The sequence below is a fragment of the Peromyscus eremicus genome, chromosome 23 (genome assembly GCF_949786415.1).
Source record: "Peromyscus eremicus chromosome 23, PerEre_H2_v1, whole genome shotgun sequence".
In the NCBI taxonomy this organism is placed as follows: domain Eukaryota; kingdom Metazoa; phylum Chordata; class Mammalia; order Rodentia; family Cricetidae; genus Peromyscus; species Peromyscus eremicus.
Window position 1 is genome coordinate 9,956,510 of NC_081438.1, and position 19,638 is coordinate 9,976,147.

General features: G+C 50.1%; 1 protein-coding gene across 1 annotated transcript in view; it reads left to right on the top strand.

Annotated features, from left to right (window-relative positions):
* The first annotated feature begins 2,995 nt into the window (after nt 1–2,995).
* The window catches only part of Tbx5 (T-box transcription factor 5), a 44,672-nt gene continuing 28,029 nt past the window's right edge, over nt 2,996–19,638 (top strand). Inside the window, exons 1-6 of the mRNA XM_059249508.1 lie at nt 2,996–3,142; nt 4,814–4,908; nt 7,030–7,149; nt 8,019–8,166; nt 11,595–11,747; nt 18,771–18,862. Coding sequence (XP_059105491.1) covers nt 2,996–3,142; nt 4,814–4,908; nt 7,030–7,149; nt 8,019–8,166; nt 11,595–11,747; nt 18,771–18,862 — 755 coding nt within the window. The remainder of the gene's footprint in view (nt 3,143–4,813; nt 4,909–7,029; nt 7,150–8,018; nt 8,167–11,594; nt 11,748–18,770; nt 18,863–19,638) is intronic.

The window sequence follows — 19,638 nt, forward strand, 5'->3', positions numbered from 1 at the left end:
CCAGTCTCAAGGCACCTTCTCTCCCAAGTCCTAGAGAGTTTGGGGTGGGGGGGTGATGAGTCTGGGGTGGAGGAGAGATGTCAAGGAAGCTAGTCCTGGCTCTGCATGGGGCCAGGCAGGGTCACACTGCTCTCTGTCTGAGGTCAGCCCTGGAGACAGAAATCGGGCGAGGCCACAGAGACCCTTGGGTGTGTGCACATGCCTAATGCATCCAGTCTTGGTTCTCTGCATGGCCAGGCTATTGAAATTACTAGGCTTCCCCGAGAGAGAAGCTGGTTAGCTCTGGCCAGACTCCTGTAGCTTGCCTGCCTGCCTTCCTTCCTTCCTTCCTTCCTTCCTTCCTTCCTTCCTTCCTCCCTCCCTTCCTTCCTTCCTTCCTTCCTTCCTTCCTTCCTTCCTTCCTTTTCCCTTCCTTCCTTCCTCCCTCCCTCCCTTTCTTCCTTTCTCTCTTTCTGTCTTTCCTCCTTGCAGCTACTGGCTCAGCACAGCCAACGGAGATGATGGAAGGAGCATGGGAAGGGAGTGGGGGTGGGGAATCACCGGGTCTAGAGCTGACAGTCCTGTAGTGATTCAAGTGTTTGGGGGGGGGCGGTTATCCAGTGAAAAAGTGGAAAAAAAAAGAGTGGAGAGAGGTAGGAGGGAAGGAGGGAGGGAGGGAGGGAAGGAGGAAGGGAGGGAGGGAGGGAGAGAGAGAGAGAGAGAGAGAGAGAGAGAGAGAGAGAGAGAGAGAAGCAATTTCTATACTTTGTAAGCATCCCGGCATCCCAGCTGAGTTCGATTGTCTAGGAGAGAGAGAGAGAGGGAGAGAGAGGGAGAGGGAGAGAGGGAGAGAGAGAGAAAGAGAGAGAGAGAGAGAGAGAGAGAGAGAGAGAGAGAGAGAGAGAGAGAGGCTCTCATACCTCAAATTCTGGAACTTTAACCCCGAAAGCGTCTCTCTGAGAGCAGCTGGCCGATTCCCAAGACTCTCTCAGGTCCCCCCAACTCCCCAACTTTTCTTCTCTGGGGGTGCAAGCGCAGAGCAGGGCACTGCGATTGTATGGTATGGGTTTTGGGGTACTCCGGGACCTGCTGCTTAGTTTCGTGTTCTGAGCCCTTCTGGAGCCTGACAACTTAAAAGTATTTAGGGCTAGCGAACAGCCAGCGAGCTGTGGAGGAGGTGTGCGCTGGAGGTGGGCAGTCGCTGGGAGGCTCCAGCAGTGGGTACTTCTTCGTAGCAACAGTAGCAGCCAGCTTGGGCAAGCAAGCAGTCCTTAGCACAAACTCCAGAGTCACCATGCCTGCACCCCCACCTGGCCTCCGGCTTTCCTGCTAAGAGGAAGAGGGTTGGTGGTGGTGAATGCATCCCGCGCACAGAGCGAGGTAACGGTACAAACAGATGGCCGGGGGGCGGGAGCGGGCTGCAACAGTCGGGCCGGGGAAGCAGAGAATGGCGGACTCCAGCCCTGTCTCACATTCTGCAGAGTCTGGCTTGCAGAGATTTTTATCCGGGCCTGGACCTTTCAAGGCGAGAGGGAGCCAGGAGGCTGCCGAGGCTGGGGGAGCCTCTGAGCTTGCAAGGCACACGGCCTGGTTCTGTCAAACCACATCTTGCTCGCCTCCGCCAGCCTCCCAGCTTCCCGGGATCCCGGCAATGGTTAGGGTGGGTTTCTCCCGACGGCTGGCCGTGAATGGGAGAGCGTGCGGGGCGCCAGCCCTGTTTTCCTTTGTTATGAGAAGACTATGGTGCTCCCATGGCAGTCTCCCCCAACTCCTGAGGCCAGAGGAAGAAAGATGTCAGAGAACTGGGCCTCAGAAGCTGTCTGTGGCCTCATTTATGTCTCAGGCCGCTACAACCCAGGTTGGAATCCAGTCTTTTTGCCTAAGAAGCTACTAAAATTTTGTGTGTGTGTGTGTGTGTGTGTGTGTGTGTGTGTGTGTGTGTGTGGTGGGGGGCATCCCTTTTATGAAGTCTTCTGGTGTTTTGAGGTGGAGGCGGTGGTAGAAATCCTTCCTTGAGGAAGGAGGCTGATCGAAGAACTTGGACGGCTTCTTCTTCCTCCATTGAACTCCCGGGCTGCCCTAATAACCGCCTCGGTCCCTGGCAGCCCATTCAATGCTTGCAGCCCAGGATTTATCTGGGACCGATTTTAGACTATCCAACCGGGAGCCAGGCCTGCAGTGTGAGTGAGCCAGCCCTGATTGAAGCTCAAAGAAGTTCCCTTTAGCCTGGCTACTCCAGGGAACGCCTGCCGGCCCCAGCTAGCTAGCGATCTGAAAGAGCCGGGAGGAGACAGCCCACCGGCTTGCCGCGGAGAGTCTGCAACAGAGTCGCAGCCCCTCCCCGATCTACCTCCTGTCTTCAGTGTGGCTACTTTCAAATTTTTAAAACTGGTCTTGTGCTTAAAGTTGGGAGAGGGGAAGACTTAGTTTTAAAGGTTGTTTCATCTTAAGGCCTGTGTGAGAAAGCGAGAGGTCCACTGTTCTCTTTCCTCCGAGTGTATCTCCCCTGTGTTTTTTTATTTTTGCAAGACGCGGGTCGTTTGGGGCCTTTTGCCTATTGTGGGAAAATAATGTCTCTTAGGAGGTTTCATAAAAAAAAAAAATGCTGGCATGACTTCCCAAATTTGACAAAGACCATTTCTCAAAGGGGCGCTGGGTTTTTGTTTTCTGTTTTGTTTTGGGTTCCTACCCGATGGCTTCCAAAAATACCGGCGCCTTATCTTTATTGGCTCTTCCAGGAGTTCAGACAAATTTGACGGACAGCTAGCTCTCTTATCGCCCAGAGCCTGAGCAGGGGAGATGCGGGGGGCCTTGCCGCCTCCTCCCTGTCTGAAGCGGGTATTTCGCAAGCGGCGGTGCGTGGTCGGAAAGTGAAATAATAAAAAGACTTTCCACAGCCTCCTTCAGCCCGGAGTGGAGGGTCAAACTGCTGTCCGCGATGTCTCTAGACACTCTCCAACTCTGTCTCTTGTCCTCAGAATAGAACCTCGCGCGGGCACAGGACCCCGGGCACACCATGGCCGATGCAGATGAGGGCTTTGGCCTTGCGCACACGCCTCTGGAGCCTGACTCCAAAGACAGGTCCTGCGATTCAAAACCCGAGAGCGCTCTGGGGGCTCCCAGCAAATCTCCATCATCCCCGCAGGCCGCTTTCACCCAGCAGGTAAGAAAAGCCGGCCCAAAGCCCAGACCAAGGCCTAAGCCCGGCTTCCAGCTAGCAGTTACTCCCCCCTCTTTCCTGGGTAGTCTCATCCGATCTCCCCCAGTCCCCCTCTATTCCAAACCACTTTATCGAGGCGTTTATCTTTATGGCCTGCGTATTTTAGAAACCTATTTACATTATTGGAGAGCTCTCAATTATCCGACTATTTGGGGTCAGCTAACAATGGCCCAGATAATTCTCTCCCAGCTGCCCCGGTATGCCTTATTAAGGGTCGGGTCAGCGGCCGCTTCAGGCCGGCATGAGCGATGCCTTGACCCCCCTTAGATCTTTCGTAGCCTTCGCCTCTGCCTGCCTGCTCTGCGCAGCTCGCCTTTTGCTCCGGGGCCTGGAGGAGCGCCCTGACCCGCCGAGGAGAGCACCATCGGCACCCCGAGCCCTGAGCTCCGCCCGGCTGGAAGCTGGTTCCGAGCGGAGGGAGGGGGTCTCACCCTGTGCGCTGCACCCTGAAACGCCCAGCGCTGTGGGTGCTCCAGATGGATTTAAAAACTAGGTGTCACTAGGCACTGAGCAGGGAAGACTTAACCAGGGAGATAGGTTGGATGCAGAAATCCTTCCTGGGGAGTCCCAGGTTCTCTCCTTAGCTTCACATTTCCAAGAGGGGTGTGTGTGTGTGTGTGTGTGTGTGTGTGTGTGTGTTAAATAAAAGCAGAGAGGCTTAAGAATGGTTATGGGGGATTTACAGATTTTTTTAAAAAGGAAAAACAAGTCTACTTTTTAGTCAATTAATACTTGTTTCAAAATGAAGATTTGTGTCTGTCTGCTTTGGTATCGGTTTTTAAAAATAACTTTCAGTTGGAAGGGGAAATGTTAAAAGGCTCCAGGCTGCCCCAAGTCAAAGGTTGGGCAGCGGTATGGGGAGGGCCTGGAAGAATTGGTAATATAGACACTGAGACTTAATTTTTGATTTTGGTCCTTGGCGGGTGCACGCGCGCGGGGGGGGGGGGCATTTTAAAATTGAGAAAATTTCCACAGAGTGGCTCACATCTGCTTGAATCCCAGCACTTGGGAGGGTGAGGCAGGAGGATTGCCAAGAGTTTGATACCAGTACATGTGCTGCATCGTGAATTCCAGGCCTTCCAGGGCTACAGAGTGAGACTTTGTTTCAAGTAATAATAATACTGAATGAGATCGAAAAATTCTTTTATGTTTATAGTCACACCCAGTGATGATTGACAGTAATGTATTTGCATATATTTTGCGACTGGGTGACTATACAAGAATATCCTAGTGGGGTTTTCTAGATTGACAACCCCCCCCCAAAAAAAAAAACCATATCTCAGATAAAAACGGATCAAAATTAGCTGGCCTGGTCCTCTACAGAGGAGCACAGTGTTGGGAGATGATTCCCAGGCCTCAAGCTGGTGGAGGAGACAACAGGTACCTTGAGCTGAGAGATTGCTGGAAGCAGGCTCAAGCCTGCCTAGGGAATCCTAGGCAGATGCCTTGGGTTGCCCTAGAGTCCTATCACTCCGCAGAAGTCAGAACCCCCTTTCTTTGAACTCACAGACTTGGGGGGGGGGTAACAGAGAAGCGGCCTCTGCCTACAGGGGGAGTTTGGGAAAAGATTGCCCTCTAAGGCTTCTCACCAAAAAATTTCTCTCTGTCTCTCAGGGCATGGAAGGAATCAAGGTGTTTCTCCATGAAAGAGAATTGTGGCTGAAGTTCCATGAAGTGGGCACAGAGATGATCATCACAAAGGCAGGGAGGTGAGCTGGCTCCTGGCACAGAAGGGCAGCCATTGAAGGCGAGAAAAGAGGGAGACTAGGCAAGGAGGAGAAAAAAAATAGAACAGAGACAATATTCGATCAGAGTCCATTCTGGCTAACGAGTCCTCGGCAGGATGGGGACCTACTCCGAAGGCTTACTTACCTCTGGGTGAGAGATTCCTTCCCTGTCTTATAGGAAGATTAAAATGCACAAGGGCCTGAGTGAGTTATCTGAACAGGTAGGTTATCAAGGAGAGAGAGAGAGAGAGAGAGAGAGAGAGAGAGAGAGAGAGAGAGAGAGAGAGAAGAAAGGCGTAGAGAGAATGGAGAGCTTGGAGAGAAGGATTTTGAGTGGTTAGATTTGGACTTGATCCCTTGCCCCGACCCCTATTCCCACCTTCTCTGACCTTGGAATAATTCCAGGGTCCCACCCGCCCGCCGCCCGCCGATAGTCAAACCCTGAAACTGTTGAATGTATTCGCTACCTCTTCCATTGTTTATAGAGCGCGGGGCGAAGCCTTTGAAACCAAGCGGAGGGTTCCTAGGAGCTCTGTACACAGACACGGATAAACACAGCCGATCAGCCATTGCGCAGGGCCGGCCTAGAATTGCTCCACAAGGCCGGCAGGAGTTTCAGCTAGAAAGGCTTGGCCTGGGGGAAGGGGGTGGGGGGCAGAGAAGTGTAAGCGCTGGGTCTCCGAGTGTCGTCGTCTCCCCCCCCCCCCCCCCCGAACGCGTTTGTGTGTCCCAGCCTGGGGAACCTCCTCTTTGCTCCCCTGCCGGCTGGCGCTGCCTAGGTCCCCGAGCATCTAAGGGGTCCGGAGTCTGGCTAGAGCCAGCGTGTGAAGAGACAGAGGCCAGGCCAGTAGGCCCAAGCGGCCGGGTGTGTGAAGGCAAAGGGTGGAGTTGATTTTTCCAGATTCCGCGGGTTCTCCAGCCCGAGCCGCCCTCAATAAACTGACAACCGTGACGTTTATTATTTCTTGAAATTAAACAATGTCGACTCCCCCGCTCAGCCCAAGGCCCTGGTGAACTAGAAGGCGGTGGGTCTGTTTATATCAGACATCTGAGGTCCCCTTTCCCATCCTGCCCAGGAAGGAAAGTCCCAGCCGGCTGCCTTTTTCCCCCTCGCTGGAGCCGAGAGGATTTAACTATAAAAGGCTTGCAAAGTCAGTTTCTTGTGCCTTTGCCTGCGGGGCAGGCGCTCTTGCTAAGGCCAGATAAACACGGGGAGGTCCGGGCTCTGGGCCTGCCACCGAGACCGACCGAAAGGCCTCCCCACCGCTCTTCTCACACTGCAACAGCCTAGGTCCAACGATTTGTCCTGATGCGCAAATCCAGTCGGATCCCCTGCTTTCTGGGGCGCTGTCCTCACCAAACCTTAAGGAAAAATTTCTAGTGGGGCCGTGGAACGGGGGAGCCCTAGCAATCCGAGTTCTGCACCAGTTGTGTGCCATCAGCTTTCTCGTACAGCCTTCGGCTCTCTCTAAAACCGAATCTGGAAGGGTTTGGAATTTCTTTCCTGCGTGCCTGGGAGTTTAAGCTCCCCAGGGAAACCTGCCAAGCTCCGTGGAGAGATTGCAGATCATTTATGAGTAACCGCACGCTGGCGATGCGGGGGCTGGTCACTAATCCAGCGAACTTGGGAACCGCTTGGGCAGTCACAGTTAACCTGCACCTCCAAGGCCGGAGGACTAAAGTTAGTCTCGAAGGCGATGTGTCCCCAGGGCGCTACCTTGGTTGGCGGGCCACAGGACCAGAGTGAGAAGGCCTCTAGCTTTGTACTGAATGAGCGTCCTCCTCACCCTGTTACCAGGTTCCCCAGAAAGCGAGTCTCTAAACATAGCCGCCGATGAGCAGCGGTCTCCGGGTCCTATTTTCTCCCTAGGTGCCTGCAAAGGCTGCAGCTGCCTGATTTCCCTTTGGTTCTATTCTCCTCCTAGTAACTTCAGGAGAAACCCGGGGTGGATCTCACCGGGGATGGAGTGGGGCCAGTGCTCTTCATGTCTCCGGGAATTGCTGAAAGATCAGGAACGGCTCTTCTGAGTATTGGCATTAACCGCCCCCCTTCTTTCTCTGTGTGTGTTCCTCTGTCCGTCTCCCTCTCCCTCTCTCTCGAAGGCGGATGTTTCCTAGTTACAAAGTGAAGGTGACTGGCCTTAATCCCAAAACGAAGTACATTCTTCTCATGGATATTGTTCCTGCGGACGACCACAGATATAAATTTGCAGATAATAAATGGTAGGTTCCAGAGTTCCAGAGGGCAGGAGAGCTGGGAGGGAAGAGCAATGTCTATTCCACTCCCCAGCATCTGAACCAGTAAACGCATTATTACTATTGTTACTACTACTACTACTACTATTATTATTATTATTATTATTATTGCTATTATTTTAGCTCCTACTAAGGCTCAAGACTTGTGTGCCTAATCTATAACATAGAAAGGGTCTGCAGCAACTAGCTCCCATTTCACAGCGATGAAAACTGAGGCTGCCAGGAAGTGAGGAGACCCTGTGTAGTACATCTACACCCACATGGGCTCCACATTTTTATTTTACTTTTTTTTTTTTTTTTTTTTTTTGTAAAAAGCGTATTGTTACCAAGTACTGGATATATTTCTAGGGGGCACAAAACCATTTACAGTTATTTTTTATGAGTTACCTGCTTTGAACATGACTTTTTTTTATGAAACTGCAAAACTGGCCCATGGCTTTACTGGTGAAAAGAGAGAGGAGAGGCCATTCCTGGGCTCCCCTGAACTGCTGGGAGGCTGGAAAAGGATGGCTCCTTTGAAAGCACTTAAAGCGTTTTCAAGAAGTTTGCACGTGCAGATTTTCAGCTTTCGCCAGTAACTTGTGGGCAGCAGAGGCCTGGAGGCCCCACACACTCCTAGCGCTGGGCTGGGGAAGAGACTGAAGGTAGGGGAGGAAGAAAAAGAGTCAGACCAGGGGCTTGGCTGGATACAGTGTGGGGTACTCTGGAGCAGCAGAGACTGTATGCATCTGAAGGAGACCAGCCTGTACCCTGAACAGTCCCTTCATGGCAGCCCTCTTCGGGCCAGCTACCTCTGGGCCACAGAGAGCGCTTCAGCTCTCATCTCCTTCACCCAGGTCTGTAACAGGCAAAGCTGAACCTGCCATGCCCGGCCGCCTTTATGTGCACCCGGACTCCCCGGCGACTGGAGCACACTGGATGCGACAACTTGTCTCCTTCCAGAAACTGAAGCTCACTAACAACCACCTGGACCCATTTGGGCATGTAAGTACCCTGCCCCCCCATCAATGTGTGGGGCAACCCCCACCCCCATTTCCTTACTTCTCTCTGGAACTCTATCTTTTGGCTTCCAAACGTCTGTCTCCCTTTCCTTTTCTTCCTTCCTCCTTTTATTTTCCTTTCTCTTCCTTCCTTCCTTCCTTCCTTTCTTTCTTTCTTTCTTTCTTTCTTTCTTTCTTTCTTTCTTTCTTTCTTTCTTTCTTTCGTTTGGTTCTGCTTCCCAAATTCCTTAGTTCTCTCTCCAGGATTCCATTTACATAGCCCCAAGCTGTCCCCTAACTAGTTAGGACCCTCCCGAAGGCTGGAAGAGCCCCCACGCCCAGCCCCTTCCTCTATTTTTCTGTTCTGAAAATTCCCGTCCCACCTTCCCGCCTTCGTTCTCAGCTCCCTTCTTGGTGTCACGCTCTCAGTTCCACTCGTACCCCCTTCTCCTTTTTCTTATGTCTCCAGCACTCTCCAACTGAGGGGGACACTCTCTCCTCTGCCCTCCCAGTGGTCTATCCTAGGATCTGTCTTTCCTCTTCCTCGGGTGGCTGGAGACCAGGTTTCAGGCCACCCTATTTCCAAGCCCTGATTTATAATTGAACTTTCCCAAGGGAATAGAGAGTGCGGGGTCTCCTGCAATGGCCCCTCTCTTAAAGGTGGCAAGTGAACCCTGGTACTAGCGCCTCCTTTAAGCTTGATGCTTTGGGGCATATAGATTTTATTTTCTCCTGCTTTCCAGTCTCCTTTCCCCTGTCCATGCTTAGAGGAGACAAACATAGACCAGAATCCTAAACTCGGAGTCTCTTTAGTTCTCAGAGAGAGAGGCCTGGTGAATCCCCCAAACTACATGGGGGTATAGTGAGTGTGTATAGTGTATATATATATATATATATATATATATATATATATATATATATATATATATATATATATATATCTCGAGTGTGTATAGTGAGTGTGTGTGTGTGTGTGTGTGTATAGCGAGTGCGTACATCTCCTCTCCCTGGTGATTAACTTCTTTCAGTGGGTTCCCAGCCCAGCCTCACCCTTCTTTACCCAAAGAACAACAAAACACCAGCTTTTGGGAGAAATAGTTCAAAAATCTCTCGATTGCTTTGGCTTTAAATTCTGCATTTAGAGTCTTTTGCTAGATGGTTCGACCTTCGGAAAGATGATACTCAAGGCTGCTTTTGCAAAGGGAAGTCAGGACGAGCAGAGTGTGCCCAAATTCATACAGTTTGGGGACAGGAGATTTACGGGGGGGGGGGGGCGGGGGAGAGCATGTAGTCTCCAGTTTAGAGAAATGGGGACCTGGGTAGGATGCATTTGGGGATAAGTTCAAATGTTGAATCTGCTTTTTCTAGGTGACAGTGGCCGAGACCAACTGGGTCCTGGGGAGGGTACAGGCTTAGTTACAGGATGGTCCACTGAGGGGTTCTACATATGGGAGGGGAGAAGGCTGGATTGTGACTCCAGTGCTTAAATGGCCTGGGGCTCTCCTGGAGCAGGGTTAGAAGGTTTGGGGTACTCCTGTGGTTACTAACCAGGTACATTAACTTAAGGTCCTGGGAGACTCTGCCTGTTTCCTTCCCCTGGCTGCCTCCTCATGAGGGCTGGGACCCTTGAGTGGTGGCGTCCATGGAGCCTTCAGCTGACCGAGTCTGTCCCCCAATATTATTTCAGCTCTAAATTGAGCCTCTGTTTTTCTGACAGTGCTTTTGGGGGTCACTTTGGAGTAGACATCCAGGAAAGGTCCTTGGCCCTATCAACAAATACAGGCCACTTAGCAGGTTTTTTGTTTGTTTGTTGTTTGTTTTTTGTTTGTTTGTTTTTTAGTTCCTTCTCCACAACCCAAGGAAAAAGAAAGAAGTACTCTACCCCAACTTTGAGTCTAGAGTCACCCTGATGGAATTAGGGGCCATTAGATCACCCTCTTTCTGAAGTCTCCACAATGTCCCCAGCTGTCAAAGCAATTTGGTTAAGCCGGGAGGACGACAGCGCTGGCCCAGGGGCTGTGCCAGTCAATCCGGGGGCCCCAGTGCGTCTCTCTGTCGCCACACCGCCAGGGTCAGCCAGCGTCACTATAAGCCTGGGAGGTGGCCGTGTGTGTGTGTGTGTGTGTGTGTGTGTGTGTGTGTGTGTGTGTGTATGTGTGATTAGAGATAGCCGTCCCCAGGCAGGAACGGAGGGGTTGCATCTCAAGGGCTTGGGCCAGGGGTTCTGCAAGCCAGGGTCAGCAATGAAAATAATCAGAGACACCAAATGGAATCCCACCACTGGGATTTTTTTTTCCCCCTGTGGGAAAAGCAGGCCAGGTTCAGGGAATGGGTAAATGTGGCCCTGTTGCGTTAGAGAAGTTTTGGTGACTATTAAACAGTCTCCCTCCCCCTCAGCATCAAAATATGGGCGTCATCTGGATGGCAAACCTGGTTTTATTACTATGAATGCTTATGCAGATGTCCTGACTCCAGCCAGAAAGTGCAACCAGGGACCCTCCTCCGTCTCCATCTCCTAATAATAGTAATATGGTTGTAGCAATAACCACCACATCGGGAGGAGACTGCCCCACTCGGAGTACCCTAGGAATGGAGAAGAACACAACCCCCTTCCCATCAGAGGTAGAGAGAGATCTGTCTTTGAGTCCCAAATGTAAAAGAAAGGAAGCCTCCAGGTCAATCAGTCGCTGCTTCAGTGGGGTTGACTGCAGGGGGGAGGGGGGGCGGGGGGGGCACTTACTCTCCCCATCTCACTGTTTAGGAAGCCAGCTCTCACCTATAAACAGAGTCTCTCTCTCTCTCTCTCTCTCTCTCTCTCTCTCTCTCTCTCTCTCTCTCTCTCTCTCTCTCTCTCTCTCGTGGACTCCTCCTTTTCATGTTTCAAAACAAAGGACCTAGGTTTGAGGTTGATCTGGCTGGAGTTTCATCAGCCCTTGGCCTTCCTTAGGAGTTCGAGGAGCTGGTGTGTGCCATGACTTTGTATGCATGTACATACGTTGTTCTTCCTGTCCCTCGAGGCCCCATTGATGTCCGGCAGGCCGGCTTTCCCAACCCCCACCGGTTCCCGCCTCCAGACTTGCCAGGCTCCCGTTGGGGGCGGGAAGTGCCCTTATACACAGAGTTAATTTATTAAGCAAACTTTATTAAGAATTCTGATTTACTGCCTTGTGTGCTTTGGGTAGGTTCCTGGAATATTACCTTGACTTTCTTATGTGGAAATTGTCATTTTTGAAATGTTTCTTTTAAATGAAATCACTGGCCCCTTTTCAAAACAGAAGAGAAAAAAAAGACTATTTTTTTTTCTTTCTGAGAGCCTATATAATAAAGCTAATTGGCAGTGAAGAGGGGGGAGGAGTAAGCATCTAGCTGGAAACAAAGGGAGTTTTGATTTTTTTTTCTTCTGACAATCTCATTTTCTCTGTTATTTTTTAGATTATCCTGAACTCCATGCACAAATACCAGCCCCGATTACACATCGTGAAAGCAGACGAAAATAATGGATTTGGTTCAAAGAATACTGCGTTCTGCACCCACGTCTTTCCGGAGACCGCGTTTATCGCGGTGACTTCGTACCAGAATCACAAGGTAAGCCCAAGTCTCTGGGAGCTGGGAGCCGGCAGGGAGGGCGGGGGGCCGCTGGACGCATGCGCTAGGTCTTCACCGGAATGCAGTCCTTTAAAGACTGAGGGTGGGTCCACAGTCCCGCAGCTTCAGCTTCTATTCTCCTCCAGGGACCTGGGCAGGGGTCGAGTTGAAGCTGTTCGCGTTATATTCATGGTGGGGGAGGATCTCTCTCACCCACCCTTTCCTAGTTAGAACCAAACTTGTCCTGCACTTAATTGGTGCGAGCCTACAGAAAGGGTGGGGATAAAGGTGCATGGCTAATGCTACCCTTGGAGAGGATTGCCTTTTCCCTTGAGAGACCAGTGTCCCGGTTTTTAGAGGCCCCTCAAGTGGCAATGGGGCAGGTGGCGTAGTCAAGGCTAACGTACGTGTGTGTTGTGTGTGTGTGTGTGTCTGTGTGTGTGTGTCGCTCCATGTGAGCTCAGTGAAAGCCGACGACTCCCTTTCCTGGAGCCTCCCCCACCCCCACACCCAATCTGGGTGAAGTTAGCTATAGGTTGTGAGTCTGGCAGGGCAGGCCATAGAAGGATCATAGGCAGGTTTAGTTCCGGGTCATCCAGTGGAGGTCATTCTGGTGCTGGCTGGGGTGGTAGATAATGCCTCAACCAATCAATCGTGTTATACAACCCACTGAGGGTAGTCTCTGAATCCAGACTGTAAGTGGCCCGGCACTGTGATGGATGATCCCTTCCAGATCTAGGGAGAGCTTCCTTCCCTTGCCCCAGAAGAAACCCCTGCCCCCTCCCCAACACAATTACTTCTTAAAAGGAAAAGAACAGGGCTGACCCCACCAAGGGCAAATGGTGAGGTCAGCTGCCGTGACTTAGTGGAAACTAAGTCTACCCTGAGTCCCACTTCCAGAGATGGGCTCCCTCCCTCGGTGGTGACTCTGCAAAACCCAATCCTTCTGTGACCATAAAGGTTCCCAGACTGTCCACAAGGGCCACAAATACCTCAGCCACCTCCCACTCAGGCAAGTCTAGGTTCCTAGAGGAAGGGTAGGGTGTGTGTGTGTGTGTGTGTGTGTGTGTGTGTGTGTGTGTGTGTGTGTACATATAAAATGACCTTTAAAAAAGTGGGTCCCTGGATCCGTGGCATGGTCTGAGTTCCGTCATGATGATGTTATGACATCTGCACTGTGTGCGATCTGTGAACACACTCATGTCCCTTTCTTTCCCTCCCATCACTGTTTTTAACTTCATACAGTATGCACTTTTTGTTTGTTTGTTTTTTGAGCATGCTGGTGTTTGAACTCACAGCTTCAAGCATTGCTAAGCGTACATCCTGCCACTGAGCTGCATTTTTGGCCTATTGAAGATTGCTATGTCACGTGTGACATGTGGATATATACCCCCAACACTGTCATATTTGCGTGTGTGTGTGTGTGTGTGTGTGTGTGTGTGTGTGTGTGTGTGGCTTGGGGTGGGGGGCGGTGGTTATACATGTGCTATGGTTTGTTTGTGTAGGTCAGAGGACAATTGAGTTTGTTCTTTTTTTTTTTCTGAGTCCCAGGATTTGAACTCAGGTCTTGATGCTTGGAGGCAGGCACCCTTACCTGCTGAGCCATTTTGCTGGCTCATGTATGAGCACAGTCTAAAGATCTGCCAGTGTGGGTCTCCAGCCACGCTTTTGCGTGTGTGTTTGATGACCGCACAGAAACTCCCCCACCCCCAGGAATTGCTTCCTGTATTAGTTGGGTGTGGGACTCCAGTGGAACCGCACATGGAGGCCTTTTTAGCCAGGTGGAGAGGTTTTGGACACACCGAAGAGGGGGTTTCACAGGAGACAAGTTTCTGCCCGCCCCCCATCTTCCACAGGATCTTCCCTACTTCTTACCTGTGGAGTCCCAAAGTTGTTCATTTTCTTTGTGAAGAGCCCAAAAGTGATACACTTCCCAGTCAAGTTCAAGACCCTAGAAAACATTCCTCGGGTGGATATACGATGTGTGACTGAAATAACTGGGCCATGGTTTCTTATGATTTGTGGACAGCGTCTCCGGCTTTATTGTCCCAGCTGGAATGGGTGTTGAGAAGGCTGAGGGCATGGGTAAACCAGCTGAGATGTTAACACCACGTGGATTAAGGGGTGGACCCGGGGAGGGGGGAGGGGGGAGGGACAGAGTGCTCAGACCCAAAGGCAGAATCTGACTCAGTGTCCCATCTATAAAATGGGAATCACAACAGCATCCACTTCATGAGATCCTTGGGAGGGTTACATAAGATAATCACAAAATAATCCCTGGGGATGGCGTAAGCGTCATGATGAGGTAATGGTGTGGTTCTAGCCACTGGTGAGTTTGTTTGCCAGCCAGCTCTGCTCAAAATTTTCAATTTTTTTTTTGGGGGGGAGGGAGGAACTCTTTGCCTGCTCACCGTCACTCCTTGGTTATATTAAAATCTGAATGACTGTCATTTTAAAATTAGGTCTGTTATTGTGGTTGAAAAAAAAAAATAACTCCAAATGCTGGTCCTTGTGATCATTGTCAATCCAGAACTTACTTGTTTTGTTTTGGATGACAGAATTTGGGAGGGGGATATTCTGGGTGAGTAGACAGCCAGGAATACCTGAGGAAGGCAAGCCGCTGTTTGGGGAGGGGTTCCAAGATCTCAGTGTCCCTGGGATGCTTTCTCCAGGCCAACCAGGTGCCAGGTAAGGAGGAGTATGTGGCAGGGCTCCTTTCTTAGGCAGTAAGGCACCTACACACCCTTTCAGCACAGGACTCTCCATGCGGAGCTGTATTTCCTCAGCCCAGCTGTGATCCTACGCTGGATTTGGGAGTTATTTCCCCAGATGTTTGACAGCCTGAAAAAGAAAAAAAAAAAAAAAAAAAAAAAAGACATTTAAAAACTCGACTCTTCCCCAGCCACGACGTTCACTCCGGGGGAAACACATTTTTGTTTGGGTTCTCTCCACAGTTGTCAGCAGCCCCCAGCACACTGCCTAGAAATATGTAGGTGTTAAACACAAGTCACTGGGGCATTTCATTTACCGGCTCTTACTACAATGGCTGTGTATGCAAGCATGCGTATCCCCCAACATTAACTGACTTTTCCATTCCAAGGCACTTTCTTCCAGCTTAAGTCCTTGTGTATGGAGTCCATATTTATGAGGTACGAGCTTTCTGGTCTGGACCAGGAAATGAAGCCTCTAATAGAGAGACATAATTAAGATTTTTTTTGGCTCTTGTGAGCTGGTTTTTTTCCCCCCAAAAGCAAGAATTTGCAACAATTATTTTCATTAATTTTTACAACTGCTGTCTCACCAGATGGAGCGGGCTTTTATATTTGTCCCTTCCCCCCCAACTCTCTCCTTCCCCGGATATCCGGTTTTAGGCTGATTTTGGAAGGGAGTGCATTTGTATGGTCAATAGAAGTAGGTTTCCCTGGAGCATTTGGGTAGGTGCAGGGCTTCCCGGTGTGTGGATTTGGGGGCTCATAAGCTGACGTGCAGCCTACAGTTTATAGACTGGTTTATAGTGTAGGAGGCCGTGTGCAAAATTTACATGTGTTTCACCACAGAGTCTGTCTAGAAGGATTTCTCGAGGATGATTCTGTGTGTGTGCACGTGTGTGTGTGTGTGTGTGTGTGTGTGTGTGAGTGTGTATGTGCCTGTGTGTGTTGTATATGCCTGTGGCATGTGGGTGTGTACACGTATGTGTGGTGTGTGCACACACACACATATATGTACATACGTGGATGTTTGTCTGTGGCGTGTGTGTGTGTGTGTGTGTGTGTGTGTGTGTATGTGCCTGTATGTGTTGTATATGCCTGTAGCATGTGGGTGTGCACACGTATGTGTGGTGTGTGTACACACACACATATATGTACATACGTAGATGTTTGTCTGTGGCGTGTGCATGTGTGTGTGTGTGTGTGTGTGTGCATTATGCACACAAGTGGAGATGACAACTTGAGGGGGTCGATTCTCTCCTTCCCTCCTATCGGTCCTAGGGCTAGAGCTCAGGTTACCAGGCTGGGTGACAAGCACCTTTACCAGCTAAACCACCTCACTGGCCCCGCCTTCTCTCTGAGACAGGGTGTCTCACTGAGTCCAAAGCTTAGCAATTAGCTAGACTGGCTAGCCAGTGAGTTCTTGGGGATCCCGCTGTCTCTGCACCCCTAGATCCTGTGCTAGAGGTCATCTACCCCTGACCCATCACCCCAATCCTCCCTAGCAATGCATATATCCTGGAGGTGTCTATGCAGTCCCTACAAGAAGGGCAGCTGGGGTGTGGAGCAGCACTGAGCAATGGATCAGTGTATGCAAGGCCCTAGGTTCTGTTCCCAGCACCGCCTTAAAGGACATATTCAAAATCAATACGTTTAAGTGTATCTATAACTATTTTTTATCCTATGCAATGGGTTTTGTTTTTGTTTGTTTGTTTGTTTGTTTTTGAGACAGGGTTTCTCTGTGTAGCTTTGGATCCTGTCCTGGAACTCACTCTGTAGCCCAGGCTGGCCTCGAACTCACAGAGATCCGCCTGGCTCTGCCTCCCGAGTGCTGGGATTAAAGGTGTGCGCCACCAACGCCCGGCCTTGTTTTGTTTTTAAACAGAGTCTCAGTAGGGGCTTTGAACTCATGACCCTCCTGCTTCAGTCTTGTACATGGTGGGATCACAGGTGTGAACCACCATGCCTGGCTGCTGTCATAGTTTTGTACAAATCAAGGAATAGTGAAATTGTGAGTGACCTGAAGTGACATAGAATCAATGTGAGCAAAAAAGTAGTGTGTGTGTGTGTGTGTGTGTGTGTGTGTGTGTGTGTGTGTATGTTAGCTGTTTTTGACTTTTTGAAAAATGAGTGTTTGAATATTATGTCTGCATGTATATGTCTGTGCATATGTGTGTGCCTGGTGCCCACGGGGGGGGGGGGGCAGAATAAGGCATCAGATCCCGGGGAACTGGAGTTACAGGCACTTGTGAGCCACCATATGGGTGCTGAGAACCAAACCTGGGTCTTCTGGAAGATCAGCCAATACTCTTAACTGCTGAACCATTTCTCCAGCCCAGCAAAAAGCTTTTATTATTAATTTTTTTTAGACAAAAATAAAGCCCACATTCTTCATTTTTTTCCTTTGACCAATTTTTGGGTCCTGAGTTCTTAGTGGGACAGTGGAGTTCTGGGCTCTGATGTAGCCCTGGGTTCACAGCCTTATTTGTCCTCAGTGTTACAGGGATTGGCAGGGCTCAGCTTTAGGAACTGGGGTGGGGGGAGGGGTGTGAACGACTTGACTGAGAATTATTCCATCCTGTTAAAATGTTCTAGTTATTGTTATTTTGTTTGTTTATAATAGCGTCTCTACTGGCATCAATTTTCTCCTTAAAACCAGAAGGCAGGCTTTGGTTTCAGAACTTCCTGTGGATGTCAAAAGAGAGTTTGTTATCTTTTTAATAACACCAAATAACTCTGGTCAAAAGAGAGTTTGTTATTTTTTTATTAACACCAAGTAACTCTGGCACACCTGGATTCTCCTTTGTCATGCGGAGTCGTGAGGACAATATTTCTGAGTAAAATAATTTTGAATAGAAAGGGAGTTGATTTAAACAAAAACCGTAGCTAGGTGTGGGGGCTCATACTTGTAATCCTATAATCCTAGCATTTAGAATTACTTTAGGCTAGAGGCCAGCCTGGGCTACATAGTGAGGTCCTGTTTCAGAAAAACAAAAGTAAACCAAATTTTAAAAAATCTTAAATGGGAGCTGGCTTGGCAGACAAAGTACCTTGCGGCACACACCTGAGGTCTGGAGTTCACATCACTAGCAACCACACAAATGCTGAGATGTCACGGCTAGGATGCCTATAATCACATTACTCTGGAGGTGGAGATGGGAGGAGCCTTGGGGCAGCTGGATAACTAGGCTAGTTGAATCTGCAAGTTCTGGGCTCATGGGAAGAGACCCTGCCACACCAGATAAGGTGGAGAAAGACCCAGGAAGAAGCCTAGTGTCAACTTTGGGCCCTCACATGCATGCTCCTAAACATGTGAACATGCATGCATGCACACAGGCATGTAAAGAAAACAAAACAGACCCCAATTTAAGGGAAGCAGTGTACGGACGCTCTTAAATGTAGCTGTGACCCCAAAGGGGAACCCTGAGCTGCCGATGGTAGTCATAATGCCCTGGTGTCTGTCACGTGATTCTGTGTGACAGTTAAACCCACACACAACTTTTAGGAAACACTTGTAGCAAATTCCATATGGAGGAGGTCTGCCACCTGGATCCACTAGTCCATTGACGCTAATATAATATGTGTTGATGGCTTACATTAAAGTGTTGGGCCTTGAACCAAAACATGAAAAAACACACAGTTCTGCTTCAGGGTTGTGACACAGATTTTAAAGACAGAGTTCCCACTTCCTTGCCTAGAAAAACCACAGAGGGTCGGAGCCGCGGGACGGCTACCATCTGTGGGAGGCTCAGATGTTGGTGTTTATCGTACTGGGCAGTGTTTGACACCTGGGCTAGTCAGTGCTGTCTGCAAAATGGTGAAATGGGGCATGACCGGACCTTTGAAAGCAATGATCAAGATGTGTTTTCTGCAATCGGGAGATTACCACATTGTGCGGGATATGCAGTCACCACGTCAACACTCACGGCTTCCTAAGGAAGAAGAGCCAAATGTTGAGGCTTCCTTTTCCTTTGAAGTGCAAAATGCTCAACACACACATGTGCATGTATGTGCGCGCGCGCACACACACACACACACACACACACACACACACACACACACACACACGATGCAGAATATGACTCCAATTAATGAGTAAAACCAAAGGCAGGTTTTCCCCTTCCTTCTCACAACCGTCTGACCTAGGACATTTTTCAAAGCCTCCACTCTGATGGGGCATCCCGTCACTGTGACAGGCTGTATTGTGTCCGGAGCCTCCTTTCCACAACGTTTGCTATGCGCACTTGTCCCCAGGTCCTCCTGTGTGGTAATCAAATGTGAACCAACTTGTTCCCTCTCCTCCTCCTCCTCGCAGATCACACAGCTGAAAATCGAGAACAACCCCTTCGCCAAAGGCTTCCGGGGCAGTGATGACATGGAACTGCACAGGATGTCTCGGATGCAAAGGTAAGAAATCAGGTCAAGATGCACCCCATAACCCCCGCCCCCCAGCATTGCTGCCATCCAACCGAGAAAGAGATCTCTCATTCCCTTCTCTCTGTCCCTGTCTGTCTGTCTGTCTGTCTCTCTCTGTAAGTTAAAGGTCAACACAGGTACCTTCCTCAATCCCTCCTCTACCTTATTTTTTTTTTGAGACAGAGTCTCTCACTGAACCTGGGCTCCCTGATTCAGCCAAGCTGGCTGGTCGTGGAGCTCCAGGGGTCCTCCTGTGTCCACCTCCCCACAACTGGGATTGCAGACCAGCCTCACCGCGCCTGGATTTTGCCATGGGTTCTGGGGATCTGAACTCAGGTCCTCACACTGGTGAGGCAGGCACATGATGGAATGAGCCATCTCCCTGCCCCGCCCTTTTCTGATAACCTTTATGATCTGGATGGATGCTTTCAGGCAGCCTGCAGTGTGAACGTCTGGGTGGGAGACTAGAATCCAGCTGGCCAGGGACCCAATACTGTATGCCTCCTCTTCCTCTTGTGTCCCTCCCCCGTTATGAAACCCTTCCCCTTCTCCTCTCATCCATCTCAGCTGATGAAGGCTGTTCTTTCGGCAACAGCTTTCCATAAATGAGAGAGAAGTGAACAACTCCGTTTCCTGGGGGGTGTGTGTGTGTGTGGGGTGAAACACAGACCAACTTGAGACCAGGTGGTGTCCAGGGCACCTCAGGGGGTGGGGTGGGGGTGTGAGTTGGCAGCCGGTGCTAGGAATCAATTGCTAGTTTTACATAT